This window comes from Myotis daubentonii, chromosome 2 (genome assembly GCF_963259705.1).
Source record: "Myotis daubentonii chromosome 2, mMyoDau2.1, whole genome shotgun sequence".
NCBI lineage: Eukaryota > Metazoa > Chordata > Mammalia > Chiroptera > Vespertilionidae > Myotis > Myotis daubentonii.
Window position 1 is genome coordinate 163,148,263 of NC_081841.1, and position 22,941 is coordinate 163,171,203.

The window sequence follows — 22,941 nt, forward strand, 5'->3', positions numbered from 1 at the left end:
TACATAAAAGGGTACAGTCTTTTTTTTTTTTTTTAGTTTTATTCATTTCACAGGGCCGGATCCAGCCCGCGGGCCGTAGTTTGCCCACGGCTGCTCTAGACTCTCCACTGTCACACTTAGGTGCAGGGCCAGCCTGTTTCAAGTCTCTGCCCTTCCTACCAGTCTTGACATGGCTTCTTCTTTATATCCTTAGTTATAGGACTTCTGTTCAGCTAGTCAACTATCCAGGTTGACTGTTCTATAACTTAGTTTTAATTTGCATGTAGTCATGGGAGGAAGTGAGTGCAGCATCCACCTACTCCATCACCTTGAGAAGAAACTGTTTCATTTTTAACTAAATAAGAAGCAAGGCTATAAATTTTATTTTTCGCCCAAATTTCCATACATCCATGTTTATATTCTTAGGATAACTTTTTAGAAATGTAATACTTACATAAAGGGGTGAATATTTTCCTAATTTTGACAAATTGTTACTGAAAACCCCAGCTGCTCACTGCTTGAAAGTCAATACTTGAGAGACAAGTGTTGGATGGAAAGGAAAGGTTGCTTTATTCAGGAAGCCAGCAGCCTGGAAATATGGTGGACTAACGTCCAAAAACCATCTCTGAAGTTCTGAACCAAGGAGAAGAGTTTTAAAGGGAGGTAGGGAGGGAAACAGCAGGAACTATGTTCTGGCCCACACAGCCAGGATCCAGTTAATCATTTCCCTGTTACGTGGAGACTTGATTGCATCAGAGTTACTATTCTTCTTTGTGATCAGGCATGACCTAGGTCATTCATTATCTCCCTGGAAACCTCTGGTTCCTCAAAATGAGTTTAAGTGGGAAGTGTTGAAATGGTACAAAGAGAAAGAGGTTGGGTTTGAGAGGAGTGACGGGTATAAAAGGCAATCACACAGAAAAGGAATTACTCCTTGGATTCACTCCTGAGATAAACCTCTTCTTTAGACCATGAAGCTCAAGGTATTGTTCTATTTTATGTGGCTAATTTAAATTGGTTTTCTAGCTTACCTCTTATTGTCTCAATTTCCTCTCCCTTGAAGAGCCACCTGCTTCTACTTCAAAAATGGCATTTTACTATTTCTCATAGCCTCTGGGATATCTAATTAACTGCATCTTGGTTTTTTTAGCAATGTTTTACCAATGACAGACTTACGTCTGTTGTATAAAGTTAGGAAGAAAATGAATCATTATACGTTCATTGAATTTTAACCCCCTAGTTTTGTGTATGTTAATGTTGGCTTTGCCAGATTGCATTTATAATGATATGTTTACTGTCTTTAGTCCCCCAGGGAAGATAAGATTTCTACAGAAAGAACCATAACATTTCAGTTTTCTATTCTAGAGACCTTAGCACAATGCCAGACACATAGCAAGAACTTGTGAAATATTTATTAAGACTGCATATTTTGTCTTAATTTATACATTATCACAGTATTTTACTAAAAAGAGATGTAAATATCAGGAGAAAGTCAAAAAGACCAAAATAATATTTTAGAAATAGATGGGCACCCAGTCTATAGACAGCTGAGCAGCTGCATGTCTATTTCCTCATGGCCTCTTCCTTAGCGGCCAGAAGGAGCTCTGACCAGGGCCCAGGCCAGGGAGGCACCTGCAACCACAGTAGATTCTTTCTGATTCCTATTTCAGGATTCTTAGGATATATTGCAGAAGTGGAATCGCTGGGTCAAAGTTCCATTTTTAATTTTTTGAGGAAGCTCCATACTGTTTTCCATAGTGGCTGCACAAGTCTGCATTCCCACTAGTAGTGCATGAAGGTTCCCTTTTCTCCACATCCGTGCTGACACTTATTTGTTGATTTGTTCATGGTAGCCATTCTAGCAAGTGTGGGGTAATACTTCATTGTAGTTTCTATTTGCATCTCTCTGATAATTAATGACCTTGAACATTTTTTCATATGTCTATTGGCCATCTGTATGTTCTCTTTAGAAAAGTGTAATGGGGTGACCCGCAGAGACGACCACCAGGGACTCAGGTCAAAATTAATAAAAGCTGGCCAGGGACTACAGTTACAGCACCCTGCCAAAGCAGAGGCTGAACTGCAGTACCGACTACAGGAGTTACATTTTATTATTAAATTCTGTGCAGGCCCAGAGAAAAATGTTTCTTTCAAATTCTGGGCCCCAGTATGGAGGAAACTCTCTTTATTTATACTTTTTCCAGCACTTTGTCTCCCAAATTTGGAATGAGACTTCCGGGCCTTTGGAGAAAGAAGGCCTGTGTGCTGGGAAGGGGCCATAAGACTATATCTCAAGGCCTGGCAATTGTCTGGGTGTCAGCACTGACAACTCTGTCTGGGGCATAGTTATGACCTCTCTGGAATGGGAGTAGTCTTATTTTCCTTATTATTTAAGACAGAAACCATACTATCAGGGTTAAAATTTCAAACAACAGTTTTTATATAAGACTAGAGGCCCAGTGCATGAATTCATGCACCAGTGGGGTCCCTCGGCCTGGCCTGCAGGATCGGGCCAAAACCAGCTCTCAACATGCCCTTAGGTGTCCCAGATTGCAAGAGGGTGCAGGCCAGGCCAAGGGGCCCCACGGTGCACAATCAGGGCTGGGGAGGGACATGGGAGGTTGGCCAGCCAGAGAGGGATCACGGGAGGGCTCCAGGGTATGTCTGGCCTGTCTTGCTCAGCCCCAATTGGCCAGACCCCAGCAGCAAGCTAACCTATTGGTCTGAGTGTCTGCCCCCTGGTGGTCAGTGTATATCATAACAACTGGTAGACAGATCAACTGTCTGCCTGCTAGTGGTCAGTGCACATCATAGAGAGCAGTTGAGCGACTTTAGCATATTATGCTTTGATTGGTTGAACAGCTAGCTGACTGGCCCTGGACACTTCGCATATTAGGCTTTTATTATATAGGATGGATACTTCAAAAAGTATCTATTTAGGGCCTTTGCCCGTGTTTTTATTGGATTGTTTGTCTTCCTGGTATTCAGTTATATAAGTTTTTTATATATTTTGGAAATTAATCCCTTATCAGATGTATCATTGGTGAACATGTTCTCCCATACAGTGGGTTCCCTTTTTATTTTGTTGATGTTTCCTTTTGCTTTGCAGAAGCTTTTTTGTTTGATGTAGTCCCATTTGTTTATCTTTCCTCAGTTTCCCTTGCCATCGGAGACATATTGGCAAAATATTGCTGCCAGAGATGGCTGAGATTTTATTGCCTATGTTTTTCTCTGGGATTTTTATGATTTCTGACTTATATTTAAGTCTTTTATCCATTTTATCCATTTTGTGTAAGGTGTAAGTTGGTCTAGTTTCATTTTTTAGAAATTAAACTTAATTTGATCAATTGGGTTCCCTCTAGTGGAATAAACTCTTTACATAAAAGTACCTCGAGTTTTCATCTAGAAAAGACATATGCAGATACACAGTGAGTGTATCACTGTTCTAACCCTCTTCCCTTTAAAGTCCGTCACAGAAAGCTTTGCCAAAGTGATCCATGGCTTGAAAGTGGAACACCTGACAGATCATGTTATTCAGAGAAGCAAGAGGATGATTCTGGATACGCTGGGCGTTGGATTCCTGGGAACCAGTACAGAAGTGTTTCACAAAGCCAACGAATATAGTAAAGTAAGTTCATGCCTGCTTTAGAAGTAAAAGCCAGTGTGCACACGTGCCTGCTTATGGGTGTACCCGTGAGTTCACCAAAGCTGTGTGTGTGTTCTACTGCTCTGCTCCTCGTGTTAGGGATACTGCTTGGTGTATACAGCATTGTTGTATATAGTGTTATGCTTTTCTATGTTCTATTATCTGAGTTTTATTATTAATCCATATATTTCACTAAGTCACTGGCTTTACCATTCTTAACACTAGTAACATCTCATATTTTTTATTATGACTGAAAGCGTTTTTTATCTGAGAGTCTTAGAAGCAATAGTACCTACCCCAGATGATTTCTTCATGCAAAGACTTTGAGAGTCTCTGGGGGAAAGGCTGGGCCAGCACTCTGAGCAGAGAGGGGTGTGTGTGTGGGAGACATAGCATCCACCCTCCAGAGGATGTGCTTGGTATAGGCAGTTAGTTCACTTTTCCTAGTACTTACCCACAAGGAGTAAATAAGAGTAAATTCAGACTCTACTCCCTAGAGCACTTATGAATCATGGTCTGGGTCAAGCAACAATATCTCTTCTCACTTCAACGGAGAAAGTTATGTATTGTCCTACAAGGAAGAGAAGAATCTAATGATTAAGGCTTTGATTTAACATAGCACAAAGGGTTCAATTAAGGACTATTAATGTAATGCCTCCAAAGATGAAGAATGACTCCTGCAATGGGGGTTTGGCATGCTATGTTCACACTCTATATCTTTTGTTCCAGATCTACAGTTCCAATGTATCCAGCACTGTTTGGGGGCGGCCAACCTTGAGACTCCCACCGACATATGCTGCTTTTGTCAACGGTGTGGCTGTAAGTAGATTTCCATGTCTTTTCCACTGTTAGACAAATACAATAATTTTCAGAGTCAGGAAATATCTCAGAAATTGCTAAATTTCCATATTTTACTAATGACATCATTGAAATTCATAGAGATGACGTGGACTGCCCTTCTTCCTATACAGTAATCTCAGTTTTCATAGTGAATTGATACTTTCTAAATCAATTGTGAAGTAGAGGAAATAAGATAGGATTTAGATAGCTCAACCTCTAAGGTAGCTCAAACTCTAAACTCTGAATGTATATAGCAAAGAATATAAAACCCAATATCCAGACTCAATTTCTTGAGTACCACTTTCTAGCCAGTAACCAGCCTTTTATTTATTTATTCATTAATTGATTCATTCAACAAATATTTACTGAAAAAGAAATAATGGCTATATGGTATCTTTATTTTCTGAAACAAATATCAGCATTTCTTGTCTAAAAGACAATTTTTATGCTTTCTAGAAGATATAATTTGGACGTGAATATGTTGGGTTTTTGAGATACATTTATGGTTTGAGGGGATAGTAGCTCAGAATATTGAAAGTCAAACCCAATGGTGCATCCAAGGAATAAATGTCCAGTAAGCAGTAGAAAGTGCACCGGACACATCCAATAAACATAAAAATCTATTTTAAATGAACTTCTGGTTATTACTATTTCATATAAGAAAAAAGTAAATAGCGGGGTTAAAGAGGACTAAAACCTCATAGCAGAAAATAATGATTTTCAAATATAGCTTAGTATATAATCTTGGTTCAAAAGTTCTTGCAATTTCTCCATAAGTATAAAATTATTTCATAATAAAAAGTACACAAATATGGCCTGACATGGAATAAATGACATTAAAATGTTAGTGCAACTTACTTGAAGGGTGGAGGAGGAAGTAGGGGAGGGAAGGATGAAGCAACCACCTAATCCCACTGCTTTGTTTATAAGGGAAATATAGACCTTTTCAGGGGCTATGGCAGAGAGCTCTGGTCACCTGGGTAAGACTCGAGTTCCTTAGGGCTCACTAGCTGCTCCCCAAGGTACTGCCTGCTTTTGGCAGAGGACAGTCTGTCAAGTGCCCAGCTTAGTGATCAAGAATCACAGCCTGTTCATGGGTTTTATTTTCAGGAATCAGATCTAAAATCTCACATCCAACAAGGCTATTACTAAACTAAATGCTTACTGGTCCAAAAGCCATTGCATTCAGGGAAATACATTTTGGTTTTGGTTGTTGTTTGTGTGTCTGCCTTCATAGATTCACTCAATGGATTTTGATGACACGTGGTATCCTGCCACCCACCCTTCTGGAGCTGTCCTTCCTGTCCTCATGGCTTTATCAGAAGCCCTACCTCCAAGTCCAAAGTTTTCTGGTCTTGACCTTCTGCTTGCTTTCAATGTTGGGATTGAAGTGCAAGGCCGACTAATGAATTTTTCCAAGGACGCCAATGACATACCGAAAAGGTATGGAAAATATTCGCCCCACGAAGAGACAGTCATATTCCCTTTCATCTGTGAATCGTTACTTCTGTAGAGCTTTCTGGCATAAAGTGTGGCTCAACTGAAGATGTTAATATTAGTGCTGGCAGATAAGTCAGGTCACCAGTCACATATCAAACTATATATACAAAGATAGGACTTCAGAAGTGCTTATGAAAATTCCCCTTTGGGTTTAGAGCATCATCCAGGACCTGTGGGTACCCTGAATATTCCTGATCTCATCAAAGCAGAATCTACTTTGATATTTGTTCGGGTTCTTCAGACTAATGAGAACACACAGAATATCCCAAACCTGACTGTTCAAGCCATAGGGCAAAAAAGGTCAAATGCGGGCTGTATCACATGGTTCAATACAATATTTATCTTGTCACTTGGTCCAGCCTGCTAGGAGAGGTGTAAATTGGAATACTGAGTGAACTTTCACAGTTTCTAAAAGGCCCTTAATTTTTATAGTTACTTACATGATCTTTCAGCAATCAACAACTTTCACCTTTCTACAATAATTATAAAAGTACCATTTATAAAGAATTTACTATCTCCAGCACTGTTGTAAGCATGTGAATCCATTCAAAACTCACAAAACCCTGTAAGGTAGATACTATTATTATTGCCATTTTAGTAAGAGAAAACAGTACAGAGAAGTTGAATAACTTTCCCCAAGATCACTCAGCTAGTAAGTGGAAGAGCCGAGATTTGAACCCAGGCAGTATAGCCCCATGATCTAAGTTCCTGATCTCTATACTATACTGCCTCCTGGTGGTTGAGGTTTGTAAATCTCTAATACTGCCTTTTTGCTTTTCAGATTCCATCCCCCGTCGGTGGTAGGAACTTTGGGTAGTGCTGCTGCTGCATCCAAGATTTTAGGGCTCAGCATGACAAACTGCCAAAAGGCCTTGGCTATTGCTGTTTCTCATGCCGGGGCACCCATGGCAAATGCCGCCACTCAGACCAAGCCTCTTCATATGGGCAATGCTGCCAGGCATGGGATAGAAGCTGTTTTTCTGGCAGTGCTGGGTCTCCAGGGAAACAAGCAGGTCTTGGACACGCAGACTGGATTCGGGGCCTTCTATACCAACTACTCCCCCAAAGTCCTTCCAAACCTAGATTCTTACACTTGGCTCCTGGACCAGCAGGATGTGGCTTTCAAGAGTTTCCCTGCACATCTGGCCACCCACTGGGTGGCAGACGCCACTGCGTCCCTGAGGAAGCACCTGGTAACAGACGGAGCCATGTGTCCCATTGGCCACATTGAGAGAATTGTGCTCAGAATTCCAGATGTCCAGTATGTAAACCGGCCTTTCCCAGACTCGGAGCATGAAGCCCGTCACTCCTTCCAGTATGTGGCCTGTGCCATGCTGCTCGACGGCAGCCTCACGGTTTCATCCTTCCACAAACACCAGATCAACAGGCCGCAGGTGAGAGAGTTACTTTGCAAGGTGGAGCTGGAGCATCCTCAGGACAACCTGCCAAACTTCAACACGCTATACTGTGAGCTAAGCGTCACCCTCAAGGATGGAGCCACCTTCACAGAGCGCTCGGATACCTTCTATGGTCACTGGAGGAAGCCACTGAGCCAGAAGGACCTAGAGGCCAAGTTCAGAGCCAATGCCTCCGGGATGCTGTCCTGTGATGCAGTAGAAAGACTTATAAAGATAGTAGACAACCTGGAAGGTCTAGAGGACTGTTCTGTGTTAACCTCACTTCTGAAAGGACCCTCTCCATCAGAGATGATTTCACAATCTATCTAGCGATTTCACAATCTATCTAGCATTTAATAATTCCATAGTACAATATCTAAATGACTTTATATTTGGAGAAATTCAATGATTGGCTTTGCAAAGCAAAGCAAAGATCTGCTCTTGGTTTGCCCAGAACTAAATGCAGCATGGTGGAGGGAGTCCAGACAGAACTGGGTATCTATGGAAGCAGTCTTGTCCTGTTCATTTGCAAGACTGTTCCAATGACCTATAAGCATTCATAAAGCTGAATTTCAAGTCACCTGTGACTTCCTTATAATATTAATATTTTCAGAGGAATTGTATGAACTTCATGAACCTCAGGTATGAGAAGACTTTGAACCTGTACATTTTTTTGCTGACAGTGGAGAAGGGCTCTGGTCTGCTGTGCCACCGACAGATTTCTTAGATCAGGGGTTATAGAAGCTCTCCACGGTGGAGGGGATGCTGTTGGGTTTAAATATAAGAGCTTAGTGGGTTAAAATCCTGCCTCTGCAACTTACTAGATGTTACTAGGTGTCCTTCTGCCATAGTTTCTCTGTTTTGTAAAGCAGAAATAAAAAGCAGTTTAAAAAACAAAGCGGCTTTGCTTCAGAAGCCACGCTCTTAACCACTGCATTATGTCACCTTTCATTATTAAAAAGAAAGGTTTTTGGGAAATGAATAACGAATGAAGAGTTCGAGATATAATAAAGAATGACAACAAGAGCGTCAACCTATGAATCAGGAGCTCACAGTTCGATTCCCGGTCAGGGCATGTTCCCAGGGTGCGGGCTCAATCCCCAGTGTGGGTGTACAGGAGGCAGCCAATTATTGATTTTCTCTCATTATTGATGTTTCTATCTCTCTCCCTCTCCCTTCCTCTCTGTACTATATATATATATATATATATATGAATGACAACAAAAAATGTATATGTCTATAATTAAATATTGACTGTATAAAATAGTCAAATGTCTTATGGGTTTAAAATTGTAACATTAGCAGGGACTTTTATAGTAAACTAGAGGCCCGGTGCACAAAATTCATGCACTTGGGGAGGGTCCCTCAGCCCAGCCTGCCCTAAACCGGCAGTCAGACATCTCCCAAGGGGTCCCAGAGAGGGTGCAGGCCGGGTTGAGGGACAACAACCCCCACCCCTGCCGGGAGCCGGTCCATCCTTGCTGTTTCAAGGGACCTGGCATATATGGCATACTGTTCTTAATATGTTTGCTCACCTTCTTGGCACTATGTGTTTTAACCAAGGTCACCTCTCTGAGAAAGGTTGTTTCCCCAGGTAGGCATTTTCCCCTGAAGTTAGGGAGGGAATAAAACCCCTTAACTAAGTGCCAGGAGAATAGTTAATCACTGTAACTACGAACAATCACACTTAAGCTACATAATCTTTACTCCCTGGAATGGAGATTAGAAACGCCCTAACCTTTGGAATAGAGATTGATAGGATTGGAATCAACTGGTATAAATACAGATGTAACAAGACAACAGGACACACAGAAACTGGAGAACAGAACCTAGACACAGAACCTAGACACAGAACCTACACAGAACCTAGAGACAGAAGAACTTCGCCGGAGAGAACATGGCAAAAGATCCTGGACAGAAACTAGAGACAGAACCTAGAGACAGAACCTAGCGAGAGAACATGGCAAAAGATCCTGGACAGAAACTGGCCACAGAACCTAGAGACAGAACCTGGCTACAGAACCTGGATAGAACATGTCAAGAGAACCTGACTAGAACCTGGTGACTGAATCTGGCTGGAGAACCTGGACAGAACCTGGCTGGAGAACCTAGCAAGGGAACATGGCTGGAGAACTGGCTACAGAACCTGGCTGGAGACCCTGACAAGAGAACCCGGCTATGATGATCAACTGAACGCTGCCTCTGTGTCGTTCCTTCTTCGCCGACTCCATCCACACCTTTGGGGACACCTGGACCTGCTGGGGTTGGACCCCAGCACACCCCCACACAAATTTTGTGCATCGGGCCTCTAGTATATCTATAATTACAAGAACAGTAAATGGACTAAATGCTCAGTTAAAAAGACGATGAACACATTGTTAAAAATGTTTCTTGGCTTCATTAATATCAACTTTACATACTATTAGTGCATCCATTATAGGTGTACAGTTCAATGAGTTCTAGTAAATTTATAGATTTGTGCAAACATCACCACAATTCAGTTTTTGGAATACTTCTATCATTCTAAGAAATTCCTCATGACTGCTTGCAATCAATCTCCAGCTCTCAGCAAGCAATAATCTGCTTTCTATCTCAATAGTTTTATCTTTTCCAAATATTTTCTCTAGTAAGTGGAATCATACAATACGTAGTCTTATATGTCTGACTCTTTCACTTAGCATAAAGTTTAAGATTTTTCTACATATGTAACAGAGCACTTTATTCCCTTGCATTGCTGAGTAACACTCCATCGAATGGATATGTTGCAGGGCAGTGAAAAGCTAGGAAAATTCCAGGGCGAGATGAATAGGGAAACTGAGATAAAGAAGTTCAAACAAGGCCAACAGTGTGGGCAATTTACAGCTGGTTTGTAAATAACAAGCCTTTATCTTCCCAGCCAAGGACACTTGAGAGCAAATGGTTAAAAACCTCCCTAATGAGAGAATGCAGAAAAACGGGGAGGAAGGGAAAAGGAACAAAAGGAAGTTTTATTATTTTTTGTTTTTGTTTAACTCACTAACAGAGAAGCCAGCAGTTTCAAGGCTTGGCAAGATAAAATTGCCAGGTGCTTCTCATGAATTCTGAGAAGTAAAAAGGGACCTTGAAAATTAATCTATATCAAGATATTCAACAGAGGAATTTTTGAAATCCATAGACAGGGGAGTATAGAACTCCTCAAACCCACACATGGCATTTGCTTTCCGGGGTTAGCTGGAAAAGCCTGTCTGCCCTCTGAGCCCAATGAATTGAAACAGACTTGCTTGCCTTGCTTCTTTAATAAATTTGCTTGCTTTAATAAGATGGCTTTGTCATAATACAATCAGGGTCTCTCCTTTAAATTCGTTTATACTAGAAGATAAGAATTGAGAAGGAGACAGCCCTCTCCCTCCAACTGAGGGGGTTGTCTGATGATACCTTTTCAGGGGTCTCTGGCTGCCTGTAACAGAGGTACCACACTTTGTTTACCCGTCATTAGTTAATGGGTAGCGTTGTTTCCAGTTTGGGGCTATTGTGAATAAAGCCTCCATGAACAATCTCATGCACGCCCTTCTGGAGGCATATCTTTCTGTGTCTCTTGGGTAGATACCTAAGAGTGGGAATGCTGGGCCATCTGGTAAGTATATGTTTAACTTTATAAAAAACTGTTTTCCAAACTAGCTCTATCATGTTACATTTCCACCAGCAATGTCTAGTTTCTCCTAGTTTCTCCATATCCTCATCAACCCTCAGAATTGTCACTTTTTTACATTTTAACCAGTCTGGTAAGTGTGCAATAGTATCTCATGGTGATTTTAATTTGCATTTCCTTCATGACTAATTCTTGCACATTTTTGCCAATTGTTTCTTTTTTGAAATGTATCTTCATTGTTGAAAGTATTACAAATGTCCCCATCCCCCGCCCCCTCCCCCCATTGAGCCCCTCCACCCTCACTCTGGTGAGGATTAAAAATAAAAATAGCATAGGGATCGTTCACAGGAAGTGATCATTCAAAACATCTTCAAGGCAGGGGATGTTTCAGCAGTAGCTGCACTGGCTCCCGCTAAACTCTAGAGGGCTACATAGCACTTCAGAAGTACATATGATCCACAGGAACGTAAAAATAGATCATGGCCTTACCTGAAGCACAGAGCAGAACAAATACCTTTGCAGAAACAATGAAAACTAGTCTAGTCATCTTGTTCGGTTGTAAATGCAGAAACCAACGTTCAGATATCATCCTGTCACTTAAAAAATTCTCCTTGCTTTTTGTTGTCATTATTATTAAACACAAGTCAATCCACCACAGTTATACTTGTTGCTCATGTTGAAATGGGAAAATTAAACTGGAACGTGTGGTGTTCTTTCGGGTTCTTGTCCCGTGAAGTCGAAGAATGAAACCACAGATAGAAGGTGGTATAGCAAAAGATGGAAATTTATTGAAAAACAAGCACAGACTCCCACATGGGGAGGGAGAGTCCCACTAAGTCCCTCTTTTCCACGGTTTATAAAGGCTGCAGTTCTTTGTGCCCTGGCATCCCCTCTGACTGGTCACTACCCCCTCTAATTTGGTCACTATAGCAACTTCAGAGCTCAAACCTCAGGTGAGGTGTGTGAAGTTCTCCTCTTCTTCTCCCTTATTGTTTTCCTGTTCCCTTTGGGCTCTCCTCTTCCCTCTCTGAATGAGGGGCTTCCTTCCCTTTATTCTGCAAATGTATACCTTCTGCAGCTCCTGGCTCCTTTATTCTATGGAAATGTACTTTCTGCAGCTCCCAGCTCCCTTATTCTATGGAAATGTACCTTCTGCAGCTCCCAGCTCCCTTATCCTATGGAAATGTACCTTCTGCAGGTCCCAGATCCCTTATCTTATGGAAATGTATCTTCTGCTGCTCTGTAGCCCTGTGCATTTTCCATGGACCCCTTAATTCCTAAGATTTCCTAAACCTGCCTATTTTACCCCTAAAAAATTCCTTTCAATATTGGAACCAACCTGGAGGTTCCGGAAAAAGCCTTTGAGATAAGTAAATAAAAATGACAATGTGTTTGTATAGGAACACTATGTGTCTAAAAAATTCAATAATGGTTATTTCATCTTTGGGTCAAGATCACACTGAGAGTATCTATCATCACATGATAGGGTGTGTATGTAATTCATTTGGTCAGAGCAAAAATATTTTCACATGCATAATTTCTTCTAAATATTATAACCAAAGCATCATTTTTCAAATACATTATAAAACATCCCCACCCTTTCCCTCATTTCATCACAAATTTCATGCAGAGGGGCCGTGCCAGGAAAGCGCATGTCTGCACCGCTTGTTGGTGGCATCCTGGCAGATTCACTCACGTCCCCGCAGCTGTGTTTGCATCTCGGCTCTTTTACAGCAGTTGCTTGGTCTGCATCAGCAAACCTATCATAAAAGAAGATCTGAGTGGGAGAAAATGTTTCCCAAGGGCTACCGTTATGAGGACGCCCAAGCTCACCAGGTGGAATGGCCACCCAGCCAGCCCTCAGTTGTTCCAGCCAATCCCAGCCCAAGCCCACACCCACTGTGGTATCTTCCAGCCCAGTAAAGCCTTCAGATGTCTGCAGCCCCCACTGCTTCCTGACTGCGGCTGCATGAGAGACCTCAAGCAAAGCCCAGCTATGCCCAGTCAGCCAACAGAACCAGGAAGATACTAAGTTGTTGTTTAAGCCACTAAATTTTGGTGATATTTGTTACATAGCAATAGATATCCGAACTACTTTATATGTAAAATAACAAGAAGCAACCTATTTAGATAAATATGTGTAAGTATCCACAAGCAACACACTCCTGATCTAAAGCAATGATTCTCAGTTCTCGCTGGGACAGCTCCAAATTGCCTCCAAAAATTTCAGGAATATTGTGTATGTTTAGAATAATCTACATATATATAAATACCAAGTTACTGGAACAATGGAATGACTGGAACGACCAGTCACTATGATGTGCACTGCAGCGGCCAACCAGGCTGATCGGGGCCCTGATCAGCCCCCCTCAACCTCCCATGGCCCGGCCAGCCTAGCCCCTTGATCAGCTCCCCCACCTCAATCGGGGGCAGGGTCTGCCAGCCAACTTCCTATGTCCCCTTGCCCTTGCCAGCCCTGCCCCAATTGGCTCTCATTGGGGAGGGTTGGCCGGACCCCATCCATGCACAAATTCGTACACCGGGCCTCTACTTTTAAAATACAATTGATTTTATTGTTTAGTTTGGAAAATGTAATATATAACATAGCACTGGAAGGAAGGGTCCCTCAGCCCAGCTTGCCCCCTCTCACAGTCCGGGAGCCCTCAGGGGCGGGAGGCAACCCGGCGATCAGGGGAAGGTGACACCCCCATCATACCTCTGCTGCTGCCACTACCGGTAGCGCAAGCCTCGGCCAGCCCTGGTTACGTGAGCTTTGGGCGGCTTTGGGCGGCTGGGCAGCCACCATCCAAGGCTTACCTGTGCCTCGAGCGTCGGCTGGGCAACTCTGGAGGCAGGCGCATGGAGCGGCCGGACCCGCCAGGGAGCAGGCCCAGCCATGCCGCACACCTGCTGCCCCGGCGGGGCTGATGGGACTGAGCGCTTGTGGGCGCCACCATCTTGTGAGGGCATGATGGTCAATTAGCATATTCCCTCTTTATTAGATAGGATAGCTTTTTATGAAGGGAATTAAATTTTAAAAATTAAATTATACTAGTAAATCAATCTTTTATTTTAAAAGATAGGGTCACCAATCTATCAGTGATCCTTGAACTGAAAAGGTCTCAGTTGTATTTCAGCTCCAGGACAAGAAAAGCAGCAAAACCAGATGCCTTTGTTGCCTCAGGACCAGATGCATTAACTAATGACCCCCTGCCCTTTCGATGACCAATCAGTGGAGACCATGATCCTGAAAGAGTACACCTGGAAAGCCAATGAATAATCTACTGGATCCTCCCCTGAAACCTCCCCTAAGAGTCCCACCTTCAAGAGACTCAACACAATACCCTCAACACAAAGGACCCAGCACACATTCTTCCCCAGGGAAACATGCCAAGCCATTTCCTTCCTCACTTCTTCCCTTTAAGGAACCTCAGGATACTTGGAACCAGGGGAGCAATAGGCAGTGACAGTTTGTCCCGGACTAACTCCCTGAACTTGTCTCGAGGCCCCCATTTCTCTGACTTCCCAATGAGCCAAAGCAGCCCAGCCTGGGCTTTCCTGTTGCTTCTTTTATGCCCTTCCTTATTTCGCTGTGTGTTTTTGATCTGGCAAATAAAATTCGACCTAGCCAGTCTGGCTTAATGGATAGAGCATCAGCCTGTGGACTGAAGAGTCCTGGGTTTGATTCTGATCAAGGGCACATGCCTGGGTTGCGGGCTCCACCCCCAGTGGGGGGCGTGCAGGAGGCAGCCAATCAATGATTCTCATCTTTGATGTTTCTCTCTCTCTCCCTATCCCTTCCTCTCTGAAATATATATCTGTTTCTAGCCCCAAAGAATCTGATGTTACTGATCTCAAGTGTAACCCAAGCACAAGAAATTTTTTAAACTCCCTGAATGATTCTCATGTGAGGAAAATTTGAGAGCCACAGACCTAGAGCCTGACACAGAGAGTTCAAGATGGTAGCTGAGCCTGCACTACCCTTTGGGGAAGAGGATTCTGAAGTCAGTGAGCATTAATTAAAATGAACAGTTGGTACATCTACATGATGGAATACTATGCTGCTGTAAAAAAGAAGGAATTCTTACCATTTGCAACAGCATGGATGGAACTGGAGAGCATTATGCTAAGTGAAATAAGCCAGTCAATGAAGGAAAAATACCACATGATCTCACTCATTTATGGATAATAAAGACCATTATAAACTTATGAACAAAAATAGATACAGAGGCAGCGCAGCCTTGAACAGACTGTCAAACTACAGCGGGAAGGCTGAGGAGGGTTGGGGGGCAGGAGGGGAGGGTAAGAGATCAACCAAAGGACTTGTATGCATGCATATAAACATAACCAATGGACATAAGACACTGGGGGTAGGGGAGGCCAGAGGATTGTCAAGGGCGGGGGGAAAAAGAGACATATGTAATACTCTTTGTAATACTTTAAGCAATAAAACAATTTTAAAAAAATAAAATAAAATGAACAGTTGGCCTGACCGCTTTTAGCTAAGTCACCAGGTATAATGACAGCATCAAGCTCACTGGAGCTCAGGCCTACCAAACTAGGTGAGTACCAGGCTCTTCTGGCACTTCCCTCCAGCGCATTTCTCTTCTCTGCTGCTGGGCTACTTTTCAAGTGATTAACCATGTGCAGCTGCTCGGCATTTGGAGCACATATCTTCACCTTCAAAAATAGAAATAAAAACAAATGATGTCATTGCCTTTGTGAAAAAAATCAAGCGAATCAATCTCAGAGTCTAAATCAGAAGGGAAAGTCAGAAAACCACTAAGTAATTCTACTAGTATATGTCTTTAGGTCAACACCAACAACAAGTACTACAGCTCAATGTCAAGAAAGAAATTGAAGGGAGGGAGAGAGGGAGGGAGGGAGAGAGAGAGAAAGAGAGAGAGAGAGAGAGAGAGAGAGAGAGAAGTGCTATAAATTAGCTTCCAGAAAGAAACCAGAACAGCTAGAAGGAGACACTGGGGGGAAAGGGGAATATCTGTAATGCTTTCAATAAAATAAAATAAAATGCCAATCAAAAGAAAAAAGAAAAAGAAAGCAAGAAAGCAAGAAAAGAAAAGAAAAGAAAAGAAAAGAAAAGAAAAGAAAAGAAAAGAAAAGAAAAGACAAGACCACAACAGAGTTTGGTTTTCAAATACACATGTATATATCAACAATACATACGCTTTTTAAGGAGATGGAAGAGATCTGATTTTATAGATCAGAGCATATGGGTCTCAAAAACATGAGAGAGCCTGTCTGGCATGGTTCAGTGGTTGAGTATTGATCTATGAACCAGGAGGTCACAATTTGATTCCCAATCCTATGCGCGTGGGGGCATGCAGGAGGCAGTGGATCATTCTCTCTCATCATTGATGTTTCTATCTCTCCTCTCCTTCCTCTCTGAAATCAATAAAAAAATATACATTTTTTAAATTAAAGGATTAATGAAATCTGCCCTTGAAACCATTCTAAAGCAATGATGCTCAACACTGGCTACATATTAGAATCACCAGAGTTGTTTGAGGCCCAAGCAAACCAGTTACATGTGAGTGAAGTGTGAGAGTGGGCATTGGGATGTGGTAAAATCTCCACAGGTGATTCCATCACTTGTCAGGGTTGGCAACCTCTGGATCTAAAGCAAATGGGAGCTAACACTGACAGCCTCACGGCTCTGAGTTAAAATCCCAATAAGCCATCGATGGAAAATCGCAAACTCATGAGGCAAAGTCTAATTCTTAACCTAGAAGGCTACTTACATGGCTGTCAGTGATGCCCACATGTAGAAAGAGGAAATAAACTAGGTATAAGTATCAGGAAGGGGAAAGATCCCCTGCTGTGAATACACATATGTATCCACTCACTTCTTTGAGGAGGATAGGGTGGGAGAAGGAAAAGGGGAAGGGAAGGGAGGGGAAGGAGAAGGGTGAGGCAAAGGAAGAGGATGGGTGGAGGGTAAGAGGAGGAGGAATGTAATAGTGAACCTGAGAAGCAGGACACAGGGTTAAGAGCAGGTTCTGGGTCTGACTGCTGGACATCTATACCTTGTGTGATATTGGGAACGTTACTCAATATCTCTGCCTACATTTCTTCAGTCTGAAAATAGGAAGTAATAACACCTTTGTCATAGGGTTTTTGGGAGGATTAAATATAGTAAATGCCAGTGTGTCGAAACCTCAATACTAATGTATTTCCTCTACTGAGTGGTAGACACTGCTTCTTTTTGTTTGATATACATGGTGAAAAGTTAAGTTTTCATTCTAAAGATGGTTTTCTTGAGAATAAACTATAAAAAGTACAGGGTTGAGTAAAAGTAAGTTTACAGTTGTTTATATAGAAAAAAACATGCAGGTTATGATTATTACAATAGCATTATTAACTCAAAAGAATGTCACAATGCAACCATAAACCTACTTTTGCTCACCCCTGTATATTCAATAAATACATACAGAATTGTAAAGACTGGTTTAAGAGATTTAATGCAACAAGTAAAAGTGTTACCGGAGGAATTAATGGGCCACATTTCCCAGATACGAGTAGGAATGGGGTTCTTGGAGTACAGCTGAAATGAGCATTTTCAGAAGCCTCCATGTGAGAGTGAGGTGTGGTAGACGACTTTATTGGCATGGAGTTGCATTCCTCAGGTTGTAAAGTCCCAGGACCCTTACTCTGGTCCTGAAAGAGGTGTAGCTGGGGTTCCAGCAGAGCCAAAAGCAATGCCAGAGCTTCCATTCCATGTTGCAGCTGGGTCCAGTTTAGCATTCAGGCTAGTGACAGCCCATTAGGCCATTATGCGTGGGGCCCTCAAGGCTGTGGGCCATATGGGCACAGGGGAGTGAGCCCCTGCAGCAAGAGTCCCAAGAGGGCCTGTGGGCCAAAGGCCAAGAGAGGCAAAAAGGTAGGAACTCCCTTCGTTCATAAGTTTAAATATTTAGGTTTCGAGCCCTTGCAGTGGCCACACCTATTCTGGCCACTGACTCACTCCCAGGTGTGACTGACAGACAATAGGAACCTTCCCACACCACTCAGACCTTACGGGGCATGTGTCCAAACTGCCTTTGTTCAGTCCCTTCCTCCATCAATCATCGGGGAACAGACTTGGAGAGTGCTAAATTAGCAGAGCTGTGTAAATAGCATGTCTATATTATCTAGTCTCCTCTTTACTCCTTTCCTGTTAAATAGTGACCAGATTATTACAGTGGTATCAAAAGAGTGTAAATCCAAAATTACTTGATTTAGGATTAGGGTGAGATGTTAACTATAGTTCCAGAGTTGGTTGTTTGTTTTAAAAGTATCGCATATTAAATAGATTGCCCCTCTAATTCCTTGAAAGAAATATTATAATTTTAAATTTTATTACATTCACACTTAAGTTATTCTTTGTTATCTTTGATCTATAATAAATTCTGCTGTAGGTAAGTGAAACTGCGAATAAAAATCTGAAAATAGGACCTATATATAGTTGATGTATTTGTTTAAACCAGTTAAGCACCTATAAAACAGGTAACTATACCTGTCTCATAGGCTTTGGGTCAGGGGGGAGGAAGTGGTTAATATTTTGTTAACATCAAGATATTGTTGCCCGGCCAGTGTGGCTCAGTAGTTGAGCATTGACCTATAAACCAGAAGGCCATGGTTTGATTTCTGGTCAGGGCACAAGCCCGTGTTTCGGGCTCGATCCCCGGTAAGGGACATGCAGGAGGCAGCCAATTAATGATTCTCTCTCATCATTGATGTTTCAATCTCTCTCTCCCTCTCCTTTCCTCTCTGAAATCAATAAAAATATATATTTCTTAAAAAAAGATATTGTTAACCTCTTACACTAAAATTAGTAGAGAAAATTAGTGTGCTCAGAGCAAGGCCTCTTAACTTTTCTCTGTGGATCTCTTTGGCAGACTGTTTTTTTATTTTTTTTTAATGTCTAAAAGAATAATTCAAAACCATCACATTATAAGTGAGAAAGTAAAAATTGGCGTGGACGGTAAAAATCTGCCCTGCAATTCATAGCCTGGAATAAAAGGCAGATGGAAACCAGTTGCAAAATTAGCAGAAAACAGTATTTCTTCAAAGCATAGTAACACAGTAGAGGTGTAAAGTGTCAAAGTCATAAGGACCCTTGGTTTCAATGGTTTATCTTGGTTTGTTTGTTAATCCTCTTCTGAGGATATTTTTTCATTGACTTTTACAGAGAGTGGAAGGGAGAGGGAGAGACAGAAATGCCCTGACTGGGGCAGGGGATGGAGCCTATAACTAAGGTGCATGCCCTTGTGCCCTTGACTAGAATTGAACCCGGGACCTTTCAGTCCATGGGCCAATGTTCTATCCACTGAGCCAAACCTGCTAGGGCCCTTAGTTTCAATGGGCCCTCAAGGTTTAACAGCCACGGAGCAGAGAGAAGTAACCAGCACAGGGAGGGATTAGGCAACAATATTCTACAACCATCTTTATCCTGGGGTGCTGGGGTCATCACCAAGAGGAACAGAGGCAGAACCAGACCAGAGCAGACGACAGCTAGTAAGATGCTAAGTTAGGGCCAATATGAGAAACCGTTTTCTCACATTAGAGCTGTAGACCCAAAATAGGAAATCCCGCCACCAATCCAGGTCAGCCTGAAGTTTACTTTTGTAGTTCTGGAAAGTCCTGAGCAGGACTGGAAGTTCCACTGACTGTGACCGTCTAGTGCAGTGGTCGGCAAACTCATTAGTCAACAGAGCCAAATATCAACAGTACAACGATTGAAATTTCTTTTGAGAGCCAAATTTTTTAAACTTAAACTATATAGGTAGGTACATTGTCATTAACTTCATTAGGGTACTCCTAAGCTGGCCTTTGCTAGAAATGTCCTCAATCTGAGGGGTCGACCTCAGCGAACGTACCCCCACTTCTTCTAACGCCACTTCTTCAAAATAGACTCGCCCAGGCCAAAAACCGACTTCTGTGCTTTGGCCACGAAGTTTCAATCACACTGTACGTGCACTCCCGCACGTGGTATTTTGTGGAAGAGCCACACTCAAGGGGCCCAAGAGCCGCATGTGGCTCTTGAGCAGCGGTTTGCCAACCACTGGTCTAGTGTATGGTCCCATTATTTATACAATATTGTGTTGAAGAACTGTTTCTTTTAATTAGTCTTAAGCCGTCCTCAAGTGCTAGTCCGCAGGAAATCCTGCAGGTGCCCTACAAATCCAACATCACATTTCAGCTTTCACGGCAAGGTTTTGTTCCCTCTCATCTTGGGTGGGTCTTTAGACTTGACTTTGAACTAGGCTTGTAAGTGGAGGAGGGCTAGGATTGGAGCCACCTAAATGCTTAGATAAGCGGGTGTTAAAATGGGGCCCTGCCTGAACCTCAACAGAACTCCCCAACCTGGTGCAGCAAGTGGGCAAAGGTGTTTGGTGGGGGCAGGAAGGGAAGCAGAACCACTTCCCATCAGCCCTCAGAAGGCCTGGCAGGCCAGGAGAAGCCAGTGATGATCTCATCAAGGTGGTCAACTCTGGCCATTGTAGTCACCTCGCTTATTATATACTTACAAGCACTGTGATGGCTCGGTCATGTGAGTTGATTTGGGTTGTTTTCCTGAGCAGGATGCAAGGGTGATTTCTTTCTGGGTTCCTTGTCCAGATGGGTTGGAAGCATGAAGCCATGGACAAAAGGTGATAGATGAAAAGAGTGGAAATTTATTGGGAGCAAATACAGACTCCCACATAAGGAGGGGGTCCCAGGGGTAGCCCACTAAACTCTTTTTTGTAAAGGTTTATAAAGGTTGTAGTTCTTTGTCTCTTGATACTCCCTTCTAATTGGTCACTCCTTGGGCAGAATATCACCTTCAAAGCCCAAACCCCACCTAGTGCCCCTCTTTTTCTCTCCCCCTTATCCTATAACATTTCTCTATCGCCTGTGAAAATCTGTTTTCCTCTTTCTCCCATTTATCGGCTGGCATTTCTCTATCCTCTGTGAAAGTTTGTTCCCCCTTTTCCCCATATGCTGTGGCTTTTCCTTATCTTCTGTGAATGGATGTCTTCCTCTCCCCTTATCCTGTGGCACTTTTTTTTTTACTCTCTCTGTGAATGTATGCCTTCTGGCAGCTCCAAGCCCTCACCTATGCCTTCCTCCCCCATGGGCCCTCTTTATTCCTAAAACTCCTGAAACCTGCCTATTTTGTCCCTAAAACTCCTTTCGGAGTGAAGTGAGGGTATTGGAAAGCTCTGGCCAAACAGCTCAGCAGGCTGCTGATCTCTTGTAAAACAAGTGACTATAAGGGACGCCTTTAATGTTCTATTTATAGACATAACCCAACATCTGTGTGTAACAGCATAGTAAGTCATAAAGCAGGGCAGCTGATCTGTAGTTTTCTTGAGGTGGCTGAAGTGTCAAAGAAAAGAGGTTAATATAGAATCTTCTTCCCTACTGAAGTGGTAGAACCAAACAAGGAAGAACGTGGGGGGGGGGGGGGGAATGAGTGAGTAGATTAGAGTTTATGTTGAAGGCTTCGAGAATGGCACCTGGTGTTAGGTCCGTGGGGTCAGATCGGACCTGGGTTCAGCAACCTCAGTACTTGAGTTCTGGCTAGGAAAGCATTCAGAGCCAAGACTCAAACTATAAGAGAACGTTTATTTGGCAAATCACAAAGGTAGAAAAAGTAATTTCTAGAAGAAATGGGCTCAGGAAACAAGTTACAGAGACAAAAAAACGACAACAAAGAAAAACCAACCCTTGGAGCTTAGGAGAAGAGGGTAAAGGTAATGCACCGTGGGAAGGAGAGGGGGAGGGGAAAGACACCAGCCTGCTCCTGAGCCAGAGACCATGCTGGGGCCGCTGTCCGAAGAGCTTTTAAGGGGGATTTTAGGAGAGATCCCAGGGGATGACCCAACAGAATATTCATCAGCTTGCCAGGTGTGCCCTGATTGGTTGGCAGCACGTCTTAGTCAATGCAGCTGGCCCTGCGGCCAGCTGTGAAGTTACTTGTCGGGTTTTGCTGCTTTTCTGAGCCCAGAGCTGAAACACAACTGAGGCCTAAATGTATTGGATGAGGGTCAGAACCTCACTGTGCCTGGGGCTTCGTGCTTAAAGGCTGTCCTCAGCCCCCTTGTGCCTCTCCAAAGGGGCAAATCAGCATGACTAGCGACATGCCAGGGGAGGAAAAGTCACGCTGAAACCCTTGTTCTTAGAATGTTCCCTTTACCAGGTACCCATGCCCCATCCTGGTGGCCTTCTGTACCTGGCCCATCCTCCTTGCTCTGCTCATGTCTGTCTGTCTCCCTCACCTGGAGCAGCAGCCCTTGCTATATTTGTTAGTGATGGCCATTGTAATGTTATAATGTACCCCGCGAATCACAGAAGGACGCCTCAAGAAGTCGAATTAAAGAGCCACATTTATTGCAAATCCAGGAGTACGAGGGGGCATTTTGCTCTCCCAAGTCTCGCAGTCATAAGGTGGCTGCAACACCAAATTTATATAGGCAAAAATCACAAAGGTATTGATTACATCCCAGGGTTTGGAATGAGGAACCTGGTTCGAAAAAAAGCAGTTTACAGAACCAGAATTAAGCCGATTAGTTATCTACAAAGATTAATTATAGGTTTGGGTCTTTGGACCACTGAGTTGACAGAAACACATTATCTAGAGCCCTCGGGTCTTGGGACCACTGAGTTGACAGGGAAACATTATCTGAAACCCTCAGGTCTTGGATAATTGTGCTGTCCTGGTTCGCAGGTACAGAGGAATTTGCTTTCTAAAACCAGTAAGATCACAATCAATGGGATAGTCACATGACAATCAATAAGGCATTCAACCGAATGGGATGATTTATGCAATTCAGAAAATCAAAGTAACTTTTCTATTGTTGTTTTTTTTTAAAATATATTTTATTGATTTTTCACAGAGAAGAAGGGAGAGAGAGAGAGAGTCAGAAACATCGATGAGAGAGAAACATCGATCAGCTGCCTCCTGCACA

General features: G+C 42.8%; 1 protein-coding gene and 1 long non-coding RNA gene across 2 annotated transcripts; one reads left to right on the top strand and one right to left on the bottom strand.

Annotated features, from left to right (window-relative positions):
* The first annotated feature begins 874 nt into the window (after window positions 1-874).
* ACOD1 (aconitate decarboxylase 1) lies at window positions 875-8,774 on the top strand. Its single transcript, XM_059684869.1, has 5 exons — window positions 875-962; window positions 3,446-3,607; window positions 4,355-4,444; window positions 5,703-5,908; window positions 6,747-8,774. The coding sequence occupies exons 1-5, from the start codon at window positions 951-953 to the stop codon at window positions 7,690-7,692; spliced, it is 1,416 nt and encodes a 471-aa protein (XP_059540852.1). The 5' UTR covers window positions 875-950; the 3' UTR covers window positions 7,693-8,774.
* Window positions 8,775-11,800: 3,026 nt separating this feature from the next.
* On the bottom strand, window positions 11,801-20,887 carry LOC132226379 (uncharacterized). Its single transcript, XR_009451040.1, has 3 exons — window positions 20,518-20,887; window positions 15,545-15,670; window positions 11,801-12,750 (listed from the first exon to the last, which is right to left on the bottom strand). It is a non-coding gene; the product is annotated as an uncharacterized LOC132226379 (long non-coding RNA).
* Window positions 20,888-22,941: the final 2,054 nt, after the last annotated feature.

Bases quoted from the DNA above. Each gene is read 5' to 3' on its own strand.
- ACOD1 (XM_059684869.1), top strand. The intron at 4,445-5,702 runs GTAAGTAGATTT...CTGCCTTCATAG, and splicing joins CTTTTGTCAACGGTGTGGCT to ATTCACTCAATGGATTTTGA. The intron at 5,909-6,746 runs GTATGGAAAATA...TTTGCTTTTCAG, and splicing joins GCCAATGACATACCGAAAAG to ATTCCATCCCCCGTCGGTGG.